At 39.1% G+C, this 22,746-nt stretch overlaps 3 protein-coding genes across 4 annotated transcripts in view; 2 read left to right on the forward strand and 1 right to left on the reverse strand.

Annotated features, from left to right (window-relative positions):
* LOC134750274 (protein NipSnap) overlaps positions 1–22,746 on the forward strand; it is a 111,889-nt gene that overhangs the window by 40,943 nt on the left and 48,200 nt on the right. The window lies entirely within an intron of this gene.
* Positions 321–2,728, forward strand: LOC134750278 (cytochrome b-c1 complex subunit 6, mitochondrial-like). Its single transcript, XM_063685439.1, has 3 exons — positions 321–343; positions 478–563; positions 2,376–2,728. Exons 2-3 carry the CDS (start codon positions 483–485, stop codon positions 2,547–2,549), a joined length of 255 nt encoding a protein of 84 aa, XP_063541509.1. The 5' UTR covers positions 321–343; positions 478–482; the 3' UTR covers positions 2,550–2,728.
* Positions 2,777–22,746, reverse strand: part of LOC134750270 (rabankyrin-5) — a 61,341-nt gene continuing 41,371 nt past the window's right edge. For both annotated transcript variants that reach the window (XM_063685429.1, XM_063685428.1), the window contains 17 exons: positions 15,323–15,549; positions 14,693–14,836; positions 14,155–14,524; positions 13,455–13,639; positions 12,365–12,552; positions 11,407–11,560; positions 10,757–10,919; positions 9,739–9,815; positions 9,471–9,639; positions 9,002–9,238; positions 8,475–8,582; positions 7,923–8,035; positions 7,073–7,272; positions 6,634–6,746; positions 6,430–6,552; positions 5,673–5,797; positions 2,777–5,076 (listed from right to left, as the gene is read on the reverse strand). In XM_063685429.1, the coding sequence (XP_063541499.1) occupies positions 4,947–5,076; positions 5,673–5,797; positions 6,430–6,552; positions 6,634–6,746; positions 7,073–7,272; positions 7,923–8,035; positions 8,475–8,582; positions 9,002–9,238; positions 9,471–9,639; positions 9,739–9,815; positions 10,757–10,919; positions 11,407–11,560; positions 12,365–12,552; positions 13,455–13,639; positions 14,155–14,524; positions 14,693–14,836; positions 15,323–15,549 (2,826 nt within the window). In that variant the 3' untranslated portion in view covers positions 2,777–4,946. The remainder of the gene's footprint in view (positions 5,077–5,672; positions 5,798–6,429; positions 6,553–6,633; positions 6,747–7,072; positions 7,273–7,922; positions 8,036–8,474; positions 8,583–9,001; positions 9,239–9,470; positions 9,640–9,738; positions 9,816–10,756; positions 10,920–11,406; positions 11,561–12,364; positions 12,553–13,454; positions 13,640–14,154; positions 14,525–14,692; positions 14,837–15,322; positions 15,550–22,746) is intronic.

Below are 22,746 nucleotides of genomic sequence, written 5' to 3' on the forward strand. Positions count from 1 at the left end.
ATTGAGTGTGGATAGTTATTTGATGTCTCTTTGGTTTTGTGAGGTTGTCGTCACTGATTGTCATTCAGCAATCTTGCCAGCACTAAAATATTTATGTATGTAAATAAAGATAGAATAAAGACGTGTTATTTACGATTTTATTTAATTTGTTTAATACTAAAACATTTAATTAATACTTTAAGCTCTCATACACATCATTGTTTATTTTTCATACTTAACTGAGCTCTCCTACTAAATTTTAAAATTAAGTGAGAAATAAATAAAACGTTAAATATTTATTCTAGTAACATTGTTCTACTTGCTAATCTTGCTATCGGTTCGACTCGTTGCATCATCGATTTAGGTAATTTTATTAAGTATTTTCTCGCAGTTTCGTGCATTTTTTAACACATAACCATCTTTACCGTGATACAGTGTAGTGTACAGTTAATCTAGTGTTTTCAGTGTAGCGTCACACGTTTGTTTTTTCATTTTTAGGCATAATGGCTGAGAAGATCATTCCTGTGGTTAAGGCCGATGAGGGAGAAGAAGAAGAATTGGTTGATCCCCAGAAGGAATTGAGGGTACTGTTCAATCTTATAGTTAAATAAATATCTACTTCTTAGTATCATATACCGTGTTGTTCTAAAAGTTCATAACCTAACCCTGACCATCTACCAGATCAGTCTAGGATGGTATTATTCCACCTATCCAATTTATTTGTCCAATGTGTATTGCGTCTCACATTTTGCTTAATGAGAGAGTGAGACGCAATTACATTTGACAGGTGGAGTACCACCTTAAAAGTCCTTGAATCAACATATAATTCTGTTTTTTATTCCGTAGAGCGTAGACTAAAATGACATTTCATGTGGTACCAAGAAATGTCATGTCTTACACATGAAGCGAAATTCTGCTCCTACAACCTTGATGCTGGCAAAATTGTCCCAATGGACAGATGCCATAAGAACCGAAAACTGAACTGAACTGAACACGTGAAGCGTCATTTTAGTCTAGGAAAATGCAATATTCCATTCGCCAGTCGCGATTCAAGAATACCATTTCAGGCATATTAATGGATTCTAGCATGTAACCTTAAGTGTCAGCATGTAATACACTGCTTTTCAAACTAAATATGAACATAGAGAAAGAGAATATATAGGATAGAGGGTTACTGTCATAGTAAATTTTGTAGTCACAGTAAATTTACACACACAATTAAAACTAAAAAAAATTTTATAAAAAAATGGATAAATGTTTTTTGTTTTTGTTTTTATTTGTATTTATTATTTTTTTATTATTTGGACCCATGTTCTTTTACTGATATGTGTTAAAATTGTTAAATATCAAACGGTGTCGTCAACGCCATCTAGCCGCGAATAGGCCAAAGGTGTAGGCGCCATCTATCCGAGAATCAATTCTTCTTGATTTCCGAGGCACGAATTTTCATTAACTTTATTCATCTTATACAGAGTTACATAGGTCTTTGATATGAAGTATACAGGGAGTCTCAAAACTATACAACATGAAGGGAAAGTACCTTAAATATCGTAGACAGGGTTTTTATGCTAAAAGAAGACTGTTATTTTTAAAAGTTAGCAATACTGCATTCAGATTATTTTTTGTCCGTTCTTTGGATTGGTATCATAAAAATACGGGTAATTTTTTTTTCACATTTAAGTCGGTTCGATTCCCAGATGAAGCAAGTAATTTTTTGAAAATCTTTGAATGTACTATTGCAAACTTTTAAAAATAACAATGTCTTCTTTCAGCAAAATATCCTATCTACGATATTTAAGGTACTTTACCTTCATGTCCCTTAGTCTTGGGACGCCTTGTATATGTATACCATTTTCATAATCGTTTATTATTACCAACGCTCCTGGCCCTTCATGAGATTCTAACATGTCATGCCTATAAGATATTACAGAATAAGCTGTTTAGAAATGTTCGGAAATTGTGCCTGTACGAAAACAGATCAATAGGATCAAATTTCGACATCAGCACTTCAAAAATGTATCATACAAAACTAGTCATTTGTACATTTTGTACCAAAATAATAGTGAACTTTGTTAAGCTGAGGTTTCTGGCGGCCCTAGGTTTCTAAGAAAAATAGGCATTTTAATTTGAATCAATGATATTACACAATAGAATTGATTTTATTTTGTCCTCAAATTCAAACATGATGAAAGAAATGCAACTCTGTTACAATTAATAATATTAATGATTTAAATTTCATTGAAGGTTAATTTAATTAATACTTATATTAGGGTGGTATGCGTCTCATTCTCTCATTAACCAAAATGTGAGACGCAAATACCTATCCTCTAAAAAATCAGATCTTTAAACTGAAAATTAGTAACGAGTGATCCTAAAGCAAATATTGATTTTTCCAGGAGACCTGCTCCCAAAAGCCTGACGCACAAAACTACTGGGGCAAGTACCAGGAATGCTCAGACCGTGTCAACTCTCGCTCCAAGACCACAGAGACGTGCGAGGAGGAGCTCATTGACTACCTCCATGTCCTCGACAAGTGTGTCACCAAGGACCTCTTCAAGAGGCTAAAGTAAACATCTAGAAATAAGTTCTGCCCTATCGCAAAACAAATTAGATTTTATTTTCAAGGAATGTTCTGTCAATACCTTGGTGTCTTGCTGGTGCAGAATGTTAGTGTCTTAGTAAATTATTTTAACATGTTCAATGTGGAAGAATTGACAGTTAATGTTGTTTATTTGTAAATAAATAATCACAGTTAAATATTTTGTGTTTTACTGGCTATTCATATAATTAAAGGCAATTTAAGGCATATAAAATTTTATTATTACAGCAATAATAGTTTGGACGAAAACAATAATTCATTCGATAAAATATAAGCTCTATAAAAATTAAACAAAGCAAGAATTTCAAGACGAATGGCACTTATTCAATAGCAGAGATAAATAAATCTATTATACGCGCCGACTTTTGAGCTTCACAGAAGCTGTTATATTAGCCAAATGTGTAGAATAACAGCTACTCTGAAGGATTAAGACGCCAAATAAATCTATGTTCATAGATTTACGTAGTTGCAAAGTACAGCCTCTGACAAAACATCCTCCTGCATCCATCCTTAGCCTAGTAAGTGTTCATAAAAATCTTGAAAATGCCAAAAAATACAAGTTTCACTTGCACAAAATGCAAAATTTGGAATGTGGAGACATCAGTGACATTAAAAATATAATGAAATTATAAGAGAATTATATAATGGACACAACAATATAAATAATGTCTAGAAATAATAAAATAAATTGTATTGTCTTCGGTTACCGCGATAGTTACTCATGAAATAAAACTATGAAAACGGATTATATCGCGTATATTGAATTTATAATTCATCCCGACGTTTCGAACTCTTTACAGCGTTCGTGGTCAACGGGTGATAAATTGTGTCAAAATCTTATTACTAATAATGTAAATAAAATATGTATCAAAAATTGACTTTGTATACAATAATAATGTTTTTAACGGCGCAACATTCGATAAGAGTGGAGAGAAGTGAAACTAACCCACGCATGGCTTCTACAAACATGCCTTACATTAGGATCCTACAGTATATTGACTTTCTGTACACACTAATGGCAGCTCCATTGACCGTAATATGAAGTACAAGAGTATCAAAGCTATGACGCCTTTGACCATCCCAGCATCTACGAGTAATACTGCATGGGCTACAGACCAGGAGGCACGCCTATTCCGGTAAGTTCATTTTGGAGCGTTATTAAGTCAAAGTATTGATTATACATAAATCTTATTTTTGTCACCCTCTAACATTATAAAATTTATAAATACAAAGTTACAATTTTGATTCCTATATGTATAATAATTTGAACTTAAAATCTAAATGAAAATAGAAGCACACTCTATCAGACTTTGGCATAGTGAAATTGTGTCCCATCTAACTGGAACATAATTTTGCCAACATTGAGGCACAATTTTATTTTTTTAATCTATTCCACACAACTTGACAGTTTGAGAATATCATTGATGAAAATCCTAAAGATTTAATACAAAAGAAAATTACAGTATTTCTTGACCACATAATAATTTGATGCAAACTTACATCATATAATGTACTAATACGAATGTAGTACCAACTCGACAAAAATTATATCTCTTAATATGCACAGACATCGATAAAAAAATCTGGCAGTACTAGATTCACCACTTTCTATATCATTTTGTAACGGTGTTTCAATTCAATTTTACACGAAACATAGTATTGCTTCGCTGATTTTCAGTACAATTAGTAGCACTCATGAGTACTACAGTTTGGATGGGGTATGCCCCATCCAAACTGTTGCAGCAAAGAGGTTAGGTTCAATGAAAGATTTGCTCTTTTAAATTGAAGTACATTAAATCAGTCGACCCATGAAAATGTGAATACTGTATACTGTAGTTAGAACTTAGAATTTTAAATCGGAAACTACACGCATTCTTTTATCATAGACCGACTTTATCATAGGGAAAATTCATACAACCGCTCCCTTACAAACGCTTGAAACAAACTAACTCTAACTAGACTCTCATCATGAAGCATATAAGCGGTCACATCACGTAGGCGTTTTTCTCTTCTTCTACTTAGCACCACCTAGTTGCGTCCTAATTAGGGAATGCAAACCGGTTTTTAATTTAGTAAATAACCGAAATTTCATACAAATAAAACCCGGTTTGCATTCCTCCTAATCCATTGCACTTACATCTGTCTTTTTTTACGCACGCATAGGTCTCACGAGATCGAGTTCTATTAGATCGCCAATGCACGCTGAAGACGAGTCCTCCTATAAGTTCCATCTTGTAGGACCTTATCTCGTTGCAATAAGGTTTTTGAAAGGGCATTTGACTGTGAGGGTAGTGGAAATCCAATCATACGCTTGATGTCTAACAATCTATAATTCTATATCGTTGCCAGTCTAACCTACTCAGCGGCACTAACTAGCGCCGACTTGGAGCACTTTGAAGCATATCTCGCACACTCGCTGCGGCTTGTTCATACCGAACTTCAGTATGGGGACGTCTTGGTTCGAGCACTTGTTGCACAGCATTCGGCCGCAATGACGACTGGAAGCAAATTGAGACAATTACAATATGACATTGACACCCTCTAGCCGCCTATAAAAAGGTCTCCCATTCGATTCTAATTTGAATTTTTATTTTGACACAACAAAATTGCATTCGTCTTGGCAAGTTTTGAAGTCTGGGCGGCTAGAGGATACAATAAAAATACGATGCCACTTTTCACACGCTCCAGTCATAAAAGTGGCATTGCATTTTCATTCAGGCTTCTCACAATCCGAAAACCAGTTATAGATAATTCTGCAGTCCTTAGTTTGAATTTACGTCTAGTAGAAAAGTGAATGACACCAACATTACGACAAGAATAACACCAAGCGCTTAAACGATTTCGTATCAACCCGCTTGCGTTGCTACTTATGTAACCATACGTTGGGCAACTCTACGATGCGCAGTTTTAGTTAGATAGTTTGCTCCCTCTGACACTGCCCCAGCAATATCACGCATAACAGCCGTGTCAGCAATTGGAAACTCATTCAATTGTTCAAAGTGTTTCGCGCAACGCACAACTGTGGGGCAGAACAGAACACAACTGTGTCCCATATTTTGGCTAAGGTTGGTAACTATCCGTGAAGTGAAGTTACCAATGGTGTTTCCTCATGGTGAGCGTGAACTTGGTGCCGCACTCCTGGCACAGGTCGCTCTCGGCCCACGGCGCCTCCGCCGGCAGCGCGTCTAGCAGCCGGTGCAGCAGTTGCTTCGTTGCCACCTGCAGAATACACCAAGTTCACCAATTAACTCTTTGAACCATTTTCACCGCGTGCGCGTCATTGTGAATCTTGTCACAATGCACGAAGGTTGATATTGGGATGGAGCCGCGCGCGTCAGTTGACGTGCTGGGCGTTCAAAGGGTGAAATTGACTAGTTGATAACAAGAGAAGAGTTTGAAAGAGATTATAACTAATTGTCAAAACTAATGGATACAGATTTTAAGCAGGCGAATAATGGAAGCAGAGGTGGCAAGGACTAAAGGCTAGAAACAAAACTAATTTTTTGACATCGCTCGATAGAAAAAGACTTACGCTTTATCTTGTCACTATCTCGTCCATAACCGGGTCCATTATACGCTCGCAGTGCGACGCGTTACCTATCATGCAGATAAGAAACCTCTTCCAATATTCTGCCGAACATCTGACAAGATATGACACTTAAAATGTTTTGAGTCGTCTCCGATATTTGCGTGCGTTTTGTTGTGTCAGTTGAACGACAGAAAACATCGAAGTGTGAAGTTACCACCTTGTAAAACTTGTGATCGATGAGTGTAAGTATTTGTTACCGATTTCTATAATTATCATTTATTATACTAGACAGACAGCACTAAATAGTTATCGTTTGACTGACCTGATAATTAAATATAGAAACGCCATCCTTATTCTCCTGAGCCAGACACGCACCCGCGCGGACCAACACCCTGCACATGGCCGCTTGCCCGTTCATATACGCTAACAGAAGAGGAGTATTGCCCTGAGGGTAGAAATAAGATATTAATAAAATTTAAATAAACCTTATTCTAATGGCATTAGATCTCAAATTAATTTGGTATACCTGCAAATCAGTTCTGTTGATGGGGTAGTCCGGCATCAGCTCAATGAATATTTCGCAGATCGCTGCGGCGTTGTCCTTCTTGCACCAGGCCAGCTCGTGCATGGGATTGCGACCTGCAATACAAACTCATGTTTGACTCAAAGAACAAGATTCATTAGATAATAAAGAGAATTAAGGCAATTTCGTTTTAGGCTTTTAACTTCGTATTGACACGGTAGGTGAAATCACACTAAATTACAAATCGTAGCTTTTTAGTCAATTCACGTTTTTTTTATGGCGGCCGCGGCCGCTAGGACATTAAAATAATGCAACATTAGACCTCGTACTTTATACCTCTAAAGGTGCAGTCACGCTACATTGTTTATTGGGTCAGCGTTGATCACGTTTACCCACTCGATGTTGCTGTGTCTTGTAGTACCCGTCGACGGTCGTGACTCACCCTTGAGGTTGACGGCGGCGGCGTCGACGTCGGAGTCGGCGAGCAGCGCGCGCGCGGCGGCGGCGTGTCCGTCTCTGGCGCACACGTGCAGCGCGTTGTCGCCGCCCGCGTCCACCGCGCCGCACTCGGCGCCGCCGCTCAGCAGCGCCGACACGATGTTGGCGTGCCCGGCGCTGGCGGCTACGTGCAGGGCGGTGCGTCTGTGCGAATACCACATTTGTTAACATTGATAATAAAATCCATAAGAAACAAAGCCAGCACCTACCTTGGATTTCGATCCTTAGGTCTATAGAATTTTCTTTGGTGGATGTCTGACCAATTAAGCGGTTATCCGACGTCTTGCCACGTATGTGTTCCTACTGACGTTCCTATTGATGGTTCAGTTTCTTGAGCGTCACTTCGCTACCTACAGCTCTTGTGGATACCTAATAAGCCTTGCACTCTTTAACTCTGCACGACATTTGCAATAACAAAGTGAGGTAATGTCATCATTCAAATCAAATTCCCTCACTTTGTTCTGTTCAAGTCTGGGCAAAGTTACCTTAGATGGACTTTATCATGGTTTATGTCGATTCATTGTAAAACTAGAGGCTGTACCTACCACATCAGATGCGTCGGTACCTATGCGTAAATCTGCACGTGCATTATAATGTATGAACCCCGCAATGACACCACATCGGAAGCGTGCCTGATGTGTGCAGTGCAGTTAATTTGACGTCTCTCAAGAAGATACAAAATCACGCAAATGCACGTGCATGTCTACGCATTCGCATCGAGTGCACCTGGATAAAACTAAACGTAAACACTAATAGGAAAATTCCCAAAGTTTTGCATCATAAAAATTACTTACTTCTGAGCATCACGATCGTTGGGCCTCGCGCCCGCGAGTAGTAGACTCCGCAGCAGCACCTCGTTGCCCACCCCGGCCGCCAAATGCAAGGGCGGCGCCAGCGTGCTGCTATCCTGTGTGTTGCGAATATGCACTTTATGTGCCGCCCACTAGAGTATATATTGGTTTGGCTCTAATTACTAGGCAATCAGACACACGTGACGTCGAAAGAAACAAAAATGGACTAATGTAAAGCGGCGTCAGCGTGCTGCTGTGTCCTATGTTGCGAATATGCACTTAATATGCCGGTAAATAAAGTATATTTTGGTTTGACTCAAATAACTAGGCAAGTCAGACAAGCGCGACATCGCGAGAAACGCGGAGGAGCTAATATAAGCAGTCTAAAATACACCAAGACAACAGGCATAACGACATGTTAAAAAATGGATATTTCTAATGAACACCTCCATTATATCAACGTCAAATTCCAGCGAACCCAATCTTCTTCACATTTGGAATGGCTTACTTTTCAAATGGACTGAAAAATACACGGCTAAATACAAATAGTTGTACCTGTATGCGCGAGTTAACGTCCACTTCGACGGACAGCAGGAACATCACGCTCTCCATGTCGCACTTCTGTATAGCCACGTGGAGGAAATTTCGCCCTTTCTTGTCCACCTGTGTTCGGACAAAGTGCCAAAGCGTTCGGATTAGCTATCAAAGTCGAATTTCAACTAATACATGTTTGTGTTATGGTTATGGGTTCCGATTTTAACACGTCCACAATCTATGCGATGAATAAATCTTTTGACTGTAATACCAGGGACTATTTTTATTTTGTTGTCGTTTTTATTCGTCAGATTTCGATAAAATTTGGTGAATAGACAGTTCCCCATTTATCCCAAGTATCCCCAAAAAATTACATAGGTAGATAGGTACATTCTTTTGTTGTCCAAAAATGATATTTCGTGTTTATTTCGTCCAGAATGAGGAGCTCGTAAACTTAATAAATTTTATAAGAATCTGACGAAGAAAATTACCTTAAGAGTAACCCGTTATAAATAAATATTTAAATATGAGCGTTTTCTAGTTCACACCTGTTCCGCTGCCGAAGGATTCTTCGTAAGTATGGCTTGCGCAGCCTTATTATTCCTGGCCGTAAGCGCGGCAGCGAACGGCGACACGCCCTTGTTGTCCCTCGCCGACAGGTCTATGCCCGGCTGGGATAGAAGGAGAGAGATGATGCCCTCATGCTGGTTCTCGATCGCGATGTGGAGGGGAGTCTTGCCTTCGGAGTCTTTGGAGTTGATATTGGCGCCGTGTTCTAGTAAAGTCTGTCAATAAACAAAATAAGATAAAGTATGTCCTAACATAATGCACAAGATGTATGTATGGCGGGCAAAATAATACGCGCCAACAGTATTGGTGATTGGTATTGGCGCCGGCGCCACGGCTTATAAAAATCCTGGTGAACGTTACCGAAAGTAGGTTAATTATAAGGTAAAAAAAAGTACGTCTAATGAATACCCGTGAAGCCCGATCGCTCCTATGCCTAATGTAAGTTACCTGTATAACATCAGTGAGCCCCCAGGTGCAGCACAGATGTAGCGGCGACTGTTTCTCGTTGGCGACGTCAGCGCCTTCCCCCGCAGCGCCCGCGCGACGTGACGATTCCACGTCACAACCGGAACGGATCAGGAACGTCGCTAGATTTTCCTTATTTTCGTCGATAGCTCTGGAAAGACATGGATCGTCAATATTTTTGCCAGACAAATAAAACACATGTTTTCACTTTGTCCAGTACTCAGCAAAATGCAGATAAAATCGTTCTTACTTGTGTAGTAAAGTTTGCAAGCAGCCATCAGGCCCTGGTCCCCAGCAGTCAGCATCAGCGCCATTTCGTACCAGAATCTAAGAAAGAAACATTAAGTTCAAACTTTATTATGAATCCATAAGGTTCAAATTGCGATGACATATATACAGAAGTGTTTGCAGACGAGGCGACGACGACACGTAACTCACAGACTCTATCCGAGCCAGAGGCAACATCTTATGCCAAATTATAAAACTAACACGGGACTTAATCGCGTACAAACTTACGTTTATTTATGGCCTGACGTTTCGATCGTGACGTTACGTTCGTGGTCACAGGCAGACTGGCGAGGAATTGTATCAACATCTTCTTGCCGCGCGGGTTTTGCGAACTAATTGCACTTGATCTTGATTATTAACTTGTACGCTAGGGTTACCACTTTGCCTACACACAACACACGACATCCAATGGTATGTGGTGGAGTGTTTTTTCCCCCTTACATTTGCTAATTACTGAATTCCTCGAAGACGAAATCCCCTTTTAATCCCCTGTGTTGTGTATCCCGTGTTAGTTTTAAAATTATGAGTGAAAATCGTGTAAGTATAAATTAGTATATCTTATGCCGAGCCAAAAGAAAGCAAATCTTAGTCTTTTTTTTTTTTTTTTTAATACTACGTCGGTGGCAAACAAGCATACGGACCGCCTGATGTTAAGCAGTCTCCGTAGCCTATGTACGCCTGCAACTCCAGAGGAGTTACATGCGCGTTGCCGACCCTAACACTCCGCACCCTCGAGCTCTGGCAACCTTACTCACCGGCAGGAACACAACACTAGTAGGGTCTAGTGTTATTTGGCTGCGGTTTTCTGTAAGGTGGAGGTACCTCCCCAGTTGGGCTCTGCTCTACATCTGGAATGACATCCGCTGTCCTGTGCTCTACCACACAAAGCGAGATGTCATTCACAGTGCCCATACCTCTCTTTTGGACGTAGTTTAAGGACATACCCGGGTCTTATAGTAACTTGTTAAGATTTAACTTACGCTGGCAACTTCTTCCTGTCCGGAATCAAGGGCTGCCCATAGAGGCGGCACTCCGTTGGCGTCAAGGCGACTCATGTCTACGCCTCTCACGCACAGAGCTTCTACCACGAGCCCGAGGCGACAATGTATGGCGAGCTGTAGAGGCGTTTCGCCGGCTTCCGTTCTATGGAGACATTTTATATGTAAACTTTAAGGTATTTTTTGAAATGGTAAACAAACGAAGATACATTTAGAAGGAGACCTAGCTCCGTAAGTTGGTATAATTAACTTGTAATAAGAGAAACAACAACGCTCTAGTTAATTTGCTATACCATTGTTATAACTTAATCTGGGAATCTGGCAACTTGATCAGTGGAGGTCAGCCACCAGTCCAGTCGGAAGACTCGGAAGGGAGGAGCCCAAGCGATATCTTTCCGTACAAATCATTGTACCATTTTTTGCGGGGGGAAATTGCACACAGTCGCACTTCTCACAAAATACATAGAAAATGAGTAACCTCGATCTCTTTTTGTGAACGGACGAGTCACACACGCACCGCCATAGGTACAGTTGTACCTATACTTCGGCAGAGGGGAAATAGTACGAATGCTCTCTCCTTTCCGTGTTGCTCGAAGGTAAAATGAGTCGAAAATGGTACTAATAGAACTTACAAGGAATCCATATCTGCTCCATGATCTAACAAATAAATGGCGGTTTTGGAGTCCTCTTCCACAATGGCCTGGTGTAGAACTGTGAATCCCTTGCCGTTGCGCACGTTTGGGTCCGCTCCGGCCTCTATCAGTGGCGCCACTAGATTTTTGTGTCCTATGGAAAAATGTGTGTATTGCATTTTTAATTATTAAACTCGAAACTCGCAAAAACTTGTTCATAATTATATTAAAATATATTATGCATATCAAATTTGTTACGATAATACGAACTAAAACTTAAATCTAAGAATTAAGACTCAAAATTCTATACACCTGTATTTTTACATAGGTGTATACAGTTATTACAGTTATTATTTATGAAGTGATATCTTTATTAACATTTACATAAAAGATATATACACTATTAATAACTAGCTTAAATCTAAAACAGGCCCTTGAGGCATTTTACCAAGATGCTGGCGGCATTTGCTCGTTGTATCAAAATACGTTGTGCGAGGAAATTAAAATGTTCCTTTAGTTTTTGCGATTCTTATACATGTCATTAAAATTAAACTACATATTTCTGTAAAGTACACGAATATAAATTTCGAATGTAACCACTAAATTTGCAGTAAAAACTTGATAGATATTTATTTTGTATTTGCAAGTAAAATATCGCCTATGTGTGGGTCGCCTAGGTGACTTTTCGGTCTTCCTAAACGCTGGAGCGTTTAGCATGGATGCCTCGAAGTGTACAATGACGCAACATAACTTACGTTCAGACAGAGCGAGGCTGACAAGCACGTCTCCCTCAAAGTTCTTCAAGTTAAGATTAGGCAGTAAGCTGACGCTGCTTGTATCTGTGGCCGGCATATCGCTCGATGAGTTTCTTGTGCTCCAGGATGGCCAGGACGGCGGTCTCGTGGTTGATAAGTGTGGCTAGTGGAAGGAAGTTTGTCTGAAATATGATTTTACTTACCTTCAGCCAGAGCGAGGCTGACAGGCGTGTCTCCCTCAGAGTTCTTCAAGTTAAGATTAGGCAGTAAGCTGACGTTGCTACGGTCTGTGGCAGGCATGTCGCCTTTCTCGATGAGTTTCTTGTGTTCCAAGATGGCTAGGACGGCGGTCTCATGGTTGCTTAGCACGGCTAGGTGGAGGGGGGTTTGTCTGCAAATATACGGTAAAATTAATCATAGCATATTTAAGTAAGTAAACCACTTTTGTTCAAGTTACTTTTTCAAAGAGTTATTGATAGTAGAAGAGTTTATCAAACGTCAAATTTCGATAACGAGAGTTATCGCATGATGTACGAAGTCGTACAGCGCCAGCACATCAGCAGTCTATTTTGAAGCACGATTTTTTCTTAGACTCTACATGTCTTCTACAATCGATATTTTTTGTTATTAAGTTTAATGGACAGAATAATGAATGTTACAACTTAATGTATGACACAGCGCCTCCTACGCAATGTTGACGTATATCATCATTTTCCGGTCAACGCTCGCCCTGTGCTGTCAAATAAGTGATGAATGATGAATTAAATAAGAATCAAGAGCGAATGCACAAGCTATAAGATCTCTCACAATAGGCTTATTCAGCTGGTTAAACAACACGTTGTTTTCCGCGGTTGAGAGTTTTATTGATCAGATAAAAACCTCAACTGATTTTTATTCACAATTCACGCGTTTATCTTGGTTAAATACACGATAAGCAACGTTAGCCGACCTCTGCACAGTCTATTTTTGCGTACAAAGTGTGTAGGTTGTAGGTTGGTCCTCTCGCCGTGTTTAAACAGCGAGGCGGAGAGGCGCGCGAGTTCGTCACGCAGGCAGCATGTAATTTAGTAAAGTAAGATCCACCTCGTTCGTGTCCCCTGTCCCTATTTATATTGTTAACATTTTAAGCGATTTTATCTAACCTGTAAACTACTCCTCCGCGTACAAGGTCTGCTGGGTGTGCAGGTTGGCAGTGTTCAAGCAGTGAGGCCCTTAGACCAGGCCGCATGTAAAACTGTGAGTTCGTATTTCACACCGGGTCGTTTATATTGATGACACTGTAAGTCAGCTGACCTGTAAACAGTATCCTCCTGTTCCCCATATGAGGTTTGGAGGTTGGGCCTCGCGCCGTGTTCTAACAGCGAGGCCGTAAGGCGCGCCAGGCCGTTAGTGCAGGCTGCATGTAAAGCTGAGAGGCCCGCCTCGTTTGTGTGATTCAGATCACCGTTTAGATGCGCCGTCAGAAATACCGCCGAGTCCTAAAGCAGAAATAAGGTTAATACGCAATTACTGAAAGCATTATGATAATGGACCTGATTTATCGTATTTCATGTAAACTACACTACAGATCAAGGTTGTCCTTTAATCAAATGCCGTTTTTTTTATTTTGCTTGAAAAACAACAGGTGTGCGCTAAATTATACAATTGAATAAAGCAGCAGGTTTCAAAGTCACCTTTTACAACAGTGAGATCGGATTCGTTATTTCGTATCAATGGAAATACATTAACACTTTCAGTACTAAATACAAAATGAAAACACACATACCTAGCGTGTTCTTGGCAGAAAATGTGTTAAAGTAAAACTCGCTTGATATGATGACATATTCAATTTACCTGGTCGCTTAAACTTGTTTTCATCTATAATCGCTTTACAGCTTAGTGCTTTTGTGGCGTGGCCCCTTCAAAATCTTCTTAAGCAGATTTTACGTAAGTTGAAGTCGTTTATGACGTGGCAACAAAAATGTCTAGGGCCAGCTTTTAAAAAATTACGCACCTCAAACCATCCCTGCGCCAGAATATGTAGTAAGCTATCCCCAGAGCCGGAGTACGCCGGATTCATTTGGCAACCTCTCGCCAACAGCTTAGCAGCAAACCCTCTCTCCACGATACTCTCAGTCCTTCCCTCCACTGGGTCTTCAGTAAACGCCGCAGTATTGGTCACTGGCGTATCGAATGGGTTAGACCCATTCATGACTAGAGTTTCGCTGGAAGAGATCGAAGCCCGTCTGTCGTCGACTAGTGCGTAGTAGAGGGGTGGATGCTCGTCGGTTAGAGTCCGCAAGTTTGTGTCTAAAGCTGGTTGTTTGAGTAGGAGATCGAATATCCTTTGATTTCGCGCTATGACTGCTTGATGTAGTGGTGTGCTAAAAATAGGAAAGGTTAAAATCATCATCCAGAACTTAGTATTACATAATAACTACGAGTACATAAAAAATACGTGTTTGTGAATCTTAATTGGCTTCAAGGCCTCTCAAATAAAGCCAGGAGTATGTCTACAGGGTATGTCTTTTTGTGTTTGGTTTGGAACTTACAATCCTTTCCGATTTTGTCTATTAATATCAGCGCCTTTTTCGATCATGACTTCCGCAATTTCCGCCATCTGGTCCATAGTTTCCTCATCGCAAGAACTTGCAGTCAATCCGGCTATAAGGTGCAGTGCAGAGTCGCCTTCGTCCCTGAAAGTGAATAGTACTTAGAAAGATATTTTGTAACTTTATCAATTAACCTAATAGTTCTTAAGAACTATATCAATTAAACTAATAGTTCTATTTAGACAAATCGATGTAGAGATAAGCCTATAATTTTCAATTCGACGGGATTGCTGTGGCATGCGCCAGGGCATACGTTTATGATTAACGGCATTGGAGATACGTAAGCCTATAGAGCGGCTTATCATGATTTGACCATAAGCGCCCCGTTCATTGGCAGCACAGTGATGAAAAAGGGTCGTGACGTAGGTGCTGTGGCTGCAGAGAGCTACTTTCAATGGACAATTAATTTACTTACTTAGTAGTAAGGTTACAGTCAGCCCCGTTGTCTACTAAGAACTTGGCAGAGTAAGGTCCTGCTGCGGGCGCCCCTAGCATTGATATCAGCATAGTGTTGAACAGGGTGAAAATGGTGTGACAATGACAACAATTTTAGTGACCTAATTCACTTACTTGGTAGTGAGGTTACAGTCGGCCCCGTTGTCTACCAAAAACTTAGCGGAGAATGAATCTCTCGAGTCTATAGACCGATGCAGTAAGGTCCTGCCGCGGGCGCCCCTAGCATTGGCATCAGCGCAGTGCTGAAGAAGTGTAGTGGCGATGGAGGTACTGTGGCCGCGGAGAGCGAGCTCCAGGGGGAGTTCTCCGCGCGACGACATCGCGTTCACGATGTCTGTTAGCTGTAACAAGTATTTACATTTTAATAGATGGTAATTAGGACGCTAATTGAGTTCGTAAGGGGGACATTCGGTAAAGACACGTATTTGTGATATTTATGCTGTTACGGCAAAGTAGTTGTTTGTTGCGTTTTATATAGGATCATAATATGTGTATTCTTACAGACTTACGTTGAATTTATGTAAAGCTAGGTACTTATCTACATTACTATATGCCCCCAGTCATATTATTTTTCACCACACCAGCTGGTAAAGCTCTCCTGATTGTTCAAAAACTGATAAGAAAGTTGCATTTTATTCACATGTGAGGGAAAGTAATCAAATGCAAATTTTGAGTTGTTATCTTATGTTCGCTGGTAGAATTGACTTTTAAATGATGATTTTGAAATTGATTTTGTTTGATATTTTACAGTTAATATTTTCCTTGTGTTGGTATGGTGAGAAATTTTGTGTTTCACTCGTGCCTTGAAACCCTCGCAACGCTCAAGATTCCACTTTTCGAACCACTCGCTTGCTCGGGTATGGTCCGACCGGACCGGTGCATGTTCGATCGGTTGATCCGTGTAATGTCGTCATATTGTATCTCTTTTTTGTATTAGTTTGTGTAAACTGTGTGTAATTTATTTTTCGCCATATTTTATGTTTCTTTCCTTTATGTTGCTTTCTTTTTGTCCGTTACCTTCCGTGATTCTCACTCGATGGTCTCATCGGAAGATCAGCGCTGAAAGTTTCCAGCAGCATACTGAGATGGGGCCATTTCGTGACACTTTATTTTCACTATGTTCTTTTAATGTATGTCTATTGTCTGTGTGTTTACGAATAAAAACTAATCTATTCTATTCTATTCTGATATTAGCACGAGAGGTTAAACAACAATTTTGCCCCCTTGTAAAACAAATAACTATTCTTTAATCTCTGTAAACATTTACATATTCACATGACAACTAACATAAACAATCCCTTGCTCATCTTACACAAAGTACTCATGGTCCGAAACACATTCATAGTTGAAATAAGACTTGAGCCGCGAACGCTGAAGGCATATAAATAAAGCGTCGGAAACAGTACAGTTATTATGTCACCATTGCTTTTCGCCGCACGTCCTTTTATGCCGTCACCGGTGCAGTACGTGGGAGGATCGGATGCGTTTCGAAATATGCATTTTGTGGACATTTTTTACAATGTGCCTGACTGCAAGATGTACTCACGACTATAATCCCGAATATTCCTATATATAAATAAAAAATAATATAAAAAAGCCTTTATTATTCACAATCTTACATAACATGCAGTAGGTAGGTATTTAGTTAGTTATTTTACTTGCATTTACATTATAATATTTCTTTCAAACTAGCATGCATTTAAGAATAGTTTTATAGTGTTCTAAAATTATTGTTTTTAATTAATTATATTTTTTATTTACATTCGTGTACTTATATTATTATTCCATTGTTAATAAATAGTCCATTTAATTGAGAAAATATTAATTGTGCAGTAAGAATCAAATGTCATATTTTAAAATTTAAATTTGAACACATTTTTATTTAGGTGTGGACCCCTCGGTGGGTAAAGGCCTCCTCCAGGCATTTCCAATTGTCTCTATCAGATGTTATTTCTGTCCAGTTTTCCCAAGCTACCTCTACGATCTCGTCTTTCCATCTCACTTTTGGTCTTCCAGATCTGCGGTCTCCGTCTGGCCCTTTCCATGTGGTCGCCGTCTTTGTCCACCTGCCATCTTGGTATCTAGCCACGTAACCTGCCCACTTCCATTTAATGCCTTGGGCGTAGGATAGAGCGTCGAGTACTTTTGTTTGCTGTCTAATTTAACTGCTTCTTTCTAGTGCTCTCTGAGTAGTTAATATTTTATTTCTGGCTTTTGCATCAAATACCCATGTTTGGCAGCTGTACGTAAGGCATGGTAGTAGGCACGTATCCATGATTTTTTTTCTTTACAGATGGGTGTATGTTGGACTTCATTACCTCTTTAAAGCTCCAGTATTAAAATTATAAAATTATAAGTAGTTTATAAATAACATCATCATCATGTATACCAACAATATTTCCTAAATAAAAGAGACTGTTATATTTATAGAAGAGCGGGGCATCCTGATACAGTTACATTCACCTAAAAGGAAGTCCCAACCACTGATGGTAATTTGTAGACTAAGCTTACAAGGAAATAAAACAATTTTCATTTTTCATTTCATTTTCATTTTCAGTATTTCTTCCATGTCAGAGCAAATTGTCTATCAACTTCTATTTCGTTCCTGTCCTTGTGGAACTAAACAAATGCATTATCCGATTAGTACATTTACATGTTTTTGAAACTAAATTTGAACATAAATGTGCACTCCGAACTAAAGTGATAGTATTCGTAACTACTTAGTACAACAGCCACTGGCAGACTCTCTCTGGTTGCTTGAAAAACTGATAAATTAGTACTTACATTACTGAAGCTAGGCCATAGTTGCAATAAATACATGCAAGATATTAGATAATCAATGTTAATAGTCCGTTATAATTATCTATTCAGCTGTTGAATAGAATGTACGTTCGTAATTTTTTTATAGTTTAAATACAAGGCTAATTATAAGGTAGGTAAAAATGTTTATCAATTTTTCGAAGCGTGTAGAGTCAGTTATTGATTGACTCATAAACGGAGAGATAATGATAAGGACTTTAGTAGAAACCTTATAATCATGCGAGTAGATCTAATACCTAAGGAAACCGCACCTCGTTTACATGAACATAAACTATTATATAATATAAGTCGATCATGAGCACTCTAATGCCTTTGACAAACATATAGCATACAAGGGCACTTCACAGCCTTTAATAACGAAGTCAAAAAGTTTAACATCGCTTGACAATGGTTGCGTGCCTATTTGTTCTTCTACTGTATAGATTAATTGTTTTAAATGTCCAGCTGGTTAGTTAAAATGCACGTCGCATGTGGCGATGTCAGTGTAACTTGATGAATTACAATAGTTCACTTTCACGGTTACGCAACACGTGCTAATTTAGCATCGAACGTTCGATTTTCGTGTTGATCAATCCTCTTTGTTACATGCTTTTGTTTGGCATCTCATTATTACCTTTAAAAAGTTTTGAAAGATTTAATTGATTCTTGGAATGATATATGGACATACTTACATATTTTTATTTACTTATTAGCTGTGATTGTGATTTTATAAGTGACATTCTTCTTCTTCTTTCGTGTCGAGGTTCCTTTTCATACGATGGATGCCCAGTAGGCATATGCCAATAAATGCCATTGTATTTACAAAACATCCCAACAAACAATTAGGCGACACTTAACACCTATTTTATACCCTTTAGACATAGAAAGGCTATACAATAGCTGCAGTCTTAGCCTACAGGCTGAGGTGACATAAAAGTGTTTAAGAGGTTCAGCTATAGCTTTAAGACCCACAGTAGCTGTTTTGGCCGCTATTATGCATGTGAAGCCGCTAGTGTTATAGTGAGCTGCAATTTGCACTTAAGGTTCTAAACAGGCGATAAAAAGTCTGTTATAGCTCCTAGTATTCCAAACGTTACTTAACTCCCTTGTATCACTTACAATTAAATAGAGGAGTTACTTTGCGAATATTGTTTAATTATTCGAAAATTAAATACGGACCACAATTCAAAAAACTATTACATTTTGATAAGTATGCCACGAATCAGAGGTCCTTTAAAATTTTGTTAATAATACATATAGTTATTCACAGTGTAATTAATTTCGCCGTCATAAATCTGCAGATAACGCTGTTACTGCCTGGTACCAAAATGCACTACAATATTTTCTTTTATTTATCCATCATTAGACTTTACTTCAAACTTTCACAAAGTAAGCTTACGAACAATAAGGAAAAATCTGCAGTCAAAGCAGATAGTGACAATAAAGGAAAACAATGTGCAATTACCTTCTTGAGAGTTACAAATGTTGACCGGAAATGCTAATATACCATCTAATGCTGAAAGTATCATCTATCTATATAGACCCATACTACTACTCAATTAGTTAATATTGACTTATTTAGCACCCCTTTAACTCCTAAGTACTTAATCAATGCTATTATATCACTACTATAGCGCTTTTCTTCCTCTTGTTTCAACCTCTTAACCTATTATAGCGCCGTTTTGCAATGTGGTGATAAAAATGTGTGTCCAATCCGGGGGTATTACGTGGTTATATCCGGCTATAACTCCTATTTTAGAACGTCAATAGAACCGCAAGAGTAATCAAACGCTTATATAGATATCTTTTACCCCTTATGTTTAGCGCCTAATGTTACTTGGGATTGATAGATTCGACACCGACAGTAAGCGTGAGTGTTTGTTTACAAAACATCTTCCAACTGACATTTTTATTGCAGCGGTAGCGATTCAATTGCCGCATTAAGTTTAATTAATGATATTCAACTAACAATACTAAATATAACTTAATTGAACTCCAATACTTATTTGATTCTTATACATAAATTTCATTTTCTATTTAACCGTAAAAACGTCGAGATTTAATTAAAACATCAAGATTTATACTTTAGCTTTTACTCTTATCTAAGTTAGTTGTCAATAGGTACATAACCAGTTCCTTTAAAAACTTCCTGCCTTGCTCACTACTCCCTAATACGGCTTCGCGGGTTATAACTTAATAAGTTCCTATACAATTAGAAAGAACCTGCTCTAATTTGCTAGGCACGGCAAATATGACGTTGAATTGAAACTAAAGCATTAAATACACTAGTCATGCAGTCACAATCTAGACTTAGCATTGCATGTGATACGGTTACAATTGGATAGGTTTCTAAGGGAGTTGTGTCTGATTTTTTTAACGTCGATTCGTGTCGTAAGTCTTTGAATAGTAGGGTATAGGCACCAATTGACATGCGTGACAGAACCAATGATATGTACATTGTACTCCCACATGTTATGGACAAGCCGCATGGGATCATCGTACTCATGGTATTATTCATTCGTATAATTAAAGAAATTGTGAGTCATTTTACCTCTTGGGTGTTGGGGTGATGAATCATTTGTAGGCTTCTGTAGACATTAAAACTAATAAATAATTTCTTTATTCAGATACGGTGTTCCAAATTTGTTAGTTTGTTACTTAAAAGCTAGGTAATTTATACTAAAACTATTTTTATTACACACTACCTTAATTTAAAAAATATATATCCCCTGAATGGGGGTTTATAAGTGAGGACATCCAATGTCTTTGTAAAAGACTGTCTGGCCTGTCCGCTAACATATTTAGTATGCTGTTGGCACTCCCCTGTATTCTGCTTCTGATGGACATGATCTTTTTACGCATAATGGCGTGGAAGTCCTCTACGTGTGCGTCGGCGAACATGCCAGATGCACTGCAGAATCTAGGGAGCCCCATCAGCACCCTAAACATGTTATTATAGAGGACTCGTAAGGCGTTGAGGGCTCTCTGAGTATAACTAACCCACAGGCCGCTGGTGTAGAAAGATTGACAGAAGGACTTGAACAAGGTTCGAATTAAGGAAAAACTAATTGTTTTAGTTTTGCAAAGGGTCTACCTTTTTGTTTTTCCTCCGTAGGCGTGTCAAGCTTACTACAGCTTTGCTTAGTTTCGTACTTTTGTTCCTAAATAAATCAGCTGTAATTCATCCAGTTTCCATTCATTTTGTTTGACGCACGTTGTCATACAAATAAATATGTTACCATCATCCATTAAAGGGGTTAATGTGACGAAGTAAAGGAAGAAGCCAATGTGTGCTGCATTCTAGTTATTTATAAATCGCTTACCGCGGCCGTCAATTGGTTGATTGTTACGGCAAATCAATGAATTGACATGACGACCGGATGAAAACGTTTGTCGTAATGTTGGGCGCCAACACCGTCGCGGTTACCCCTTGCTAGGCTACGATCACACAGGTGTCACAATATGATCGCAAATCAATGCCGAAGGGTGACGTTCATAGCTACCTCAATCTTCGTAACTCAAGAATATTCATATGTTTTTATTTTTCGTTCATAAAGATTAATCTCTAAAAAATATGCGTAGGCTCCGTCAAATGTTCAGTCGATAGTCGAAGTAAATTGAGTAAATTCCAATTGAGGAGGGTTACGCATACCTTTAGCTTCGCCATGCATTTCCGTCAAAAAAGGCGACAAACTTGAAAAACGTAGGCCGAGAGGGGTTGATTACCCAAAGAAATTGCGAATTTGGTAAGCCAGACTAAAGTTGCTACGGACGGAGGCCAAAGTCACGTTACACTGATTTTCCTGCGCATTCAACTCGTCTATGCTAGGTGATTAATGAACCTTCACGGCCAGCTGATTTAAACACTTTATGCCGGAAATGCTGAATTTCAGATTAGCAGGATGCCAGATTAGCAGTCAACAGTCAAATTTTCACTCCGACTGTCGTCGGGCTTAGCTGAGTTTCTTGCTGGAGTCTTGTCGGCTAGGCTAGGTCTAGCGAACCAGCGATGAAACTCCCATCACCACACCCAGATCAGGTTGAGCCGCTCAACTGATCTCGCTGGAGCGCAAACTCTGTAGGAGTATTCCAGTGTAGCAAATTCAAGTTTGATGCGGAAGGGTTCTGGATTAACACCAGGCTACCTTCCCCCCCACAGTCCTATCGCTCTACAGTCCAAGTTAGGCTAGAAAAATGCCAGCTGCTATTCATTGAGGTTTAGCAACCAGTTTACGACAAATAATAATTCCGACCTAGGACACGCGTTGTTTCTTGGCGTCAGGTCAGGTTTAAACTAAAGATGAGTCGTGAAACGAGTCTAACATGTAATTACAGCTAAAGGTCAAATTCAAAAGGAAACAACAACATATGAATTCGCAGATTGATAAGGCCTTCTCATTTCGCGACTCTAATGCATGACATGACGTAACTCGGCTGGCAACACTATTAGTAAACACGTAACAAAGCTGATTAAGCCGTGCTTTAAATGTCGGCATATCTAGGCCACATCTCATTTGATTTGTGACCTAGTTCTGGGACTTCTGGGTGTCCTAGAAATATAATTTACATATCCATAATCTGGATCTTAAATGGTCAAGTTAGATAGATGGACATCAAATCAAAATATCTAACCGGGACGAATTTTAGCCGGGAATATATAATTAAGATAAACTTAAATTTAATAAATTATAACGCCTTTGAAGGTGCAAATGCGTGAAGCTAAAATGGACACCTTAAAG

Source organism: Cydia strobilella, chromosome 19 (assembly GCF_947568885.1).
Source record: "Cydia strobilella chromosome 19, ilCydStro3.1, whole genome shotgun sequence".
Lineage (NCBI taxonomy): Eukaryota > Metazoa > Arthropoda > Insecta > Lepidoptera > Tortricidae > Cydia > Cydia strobilella.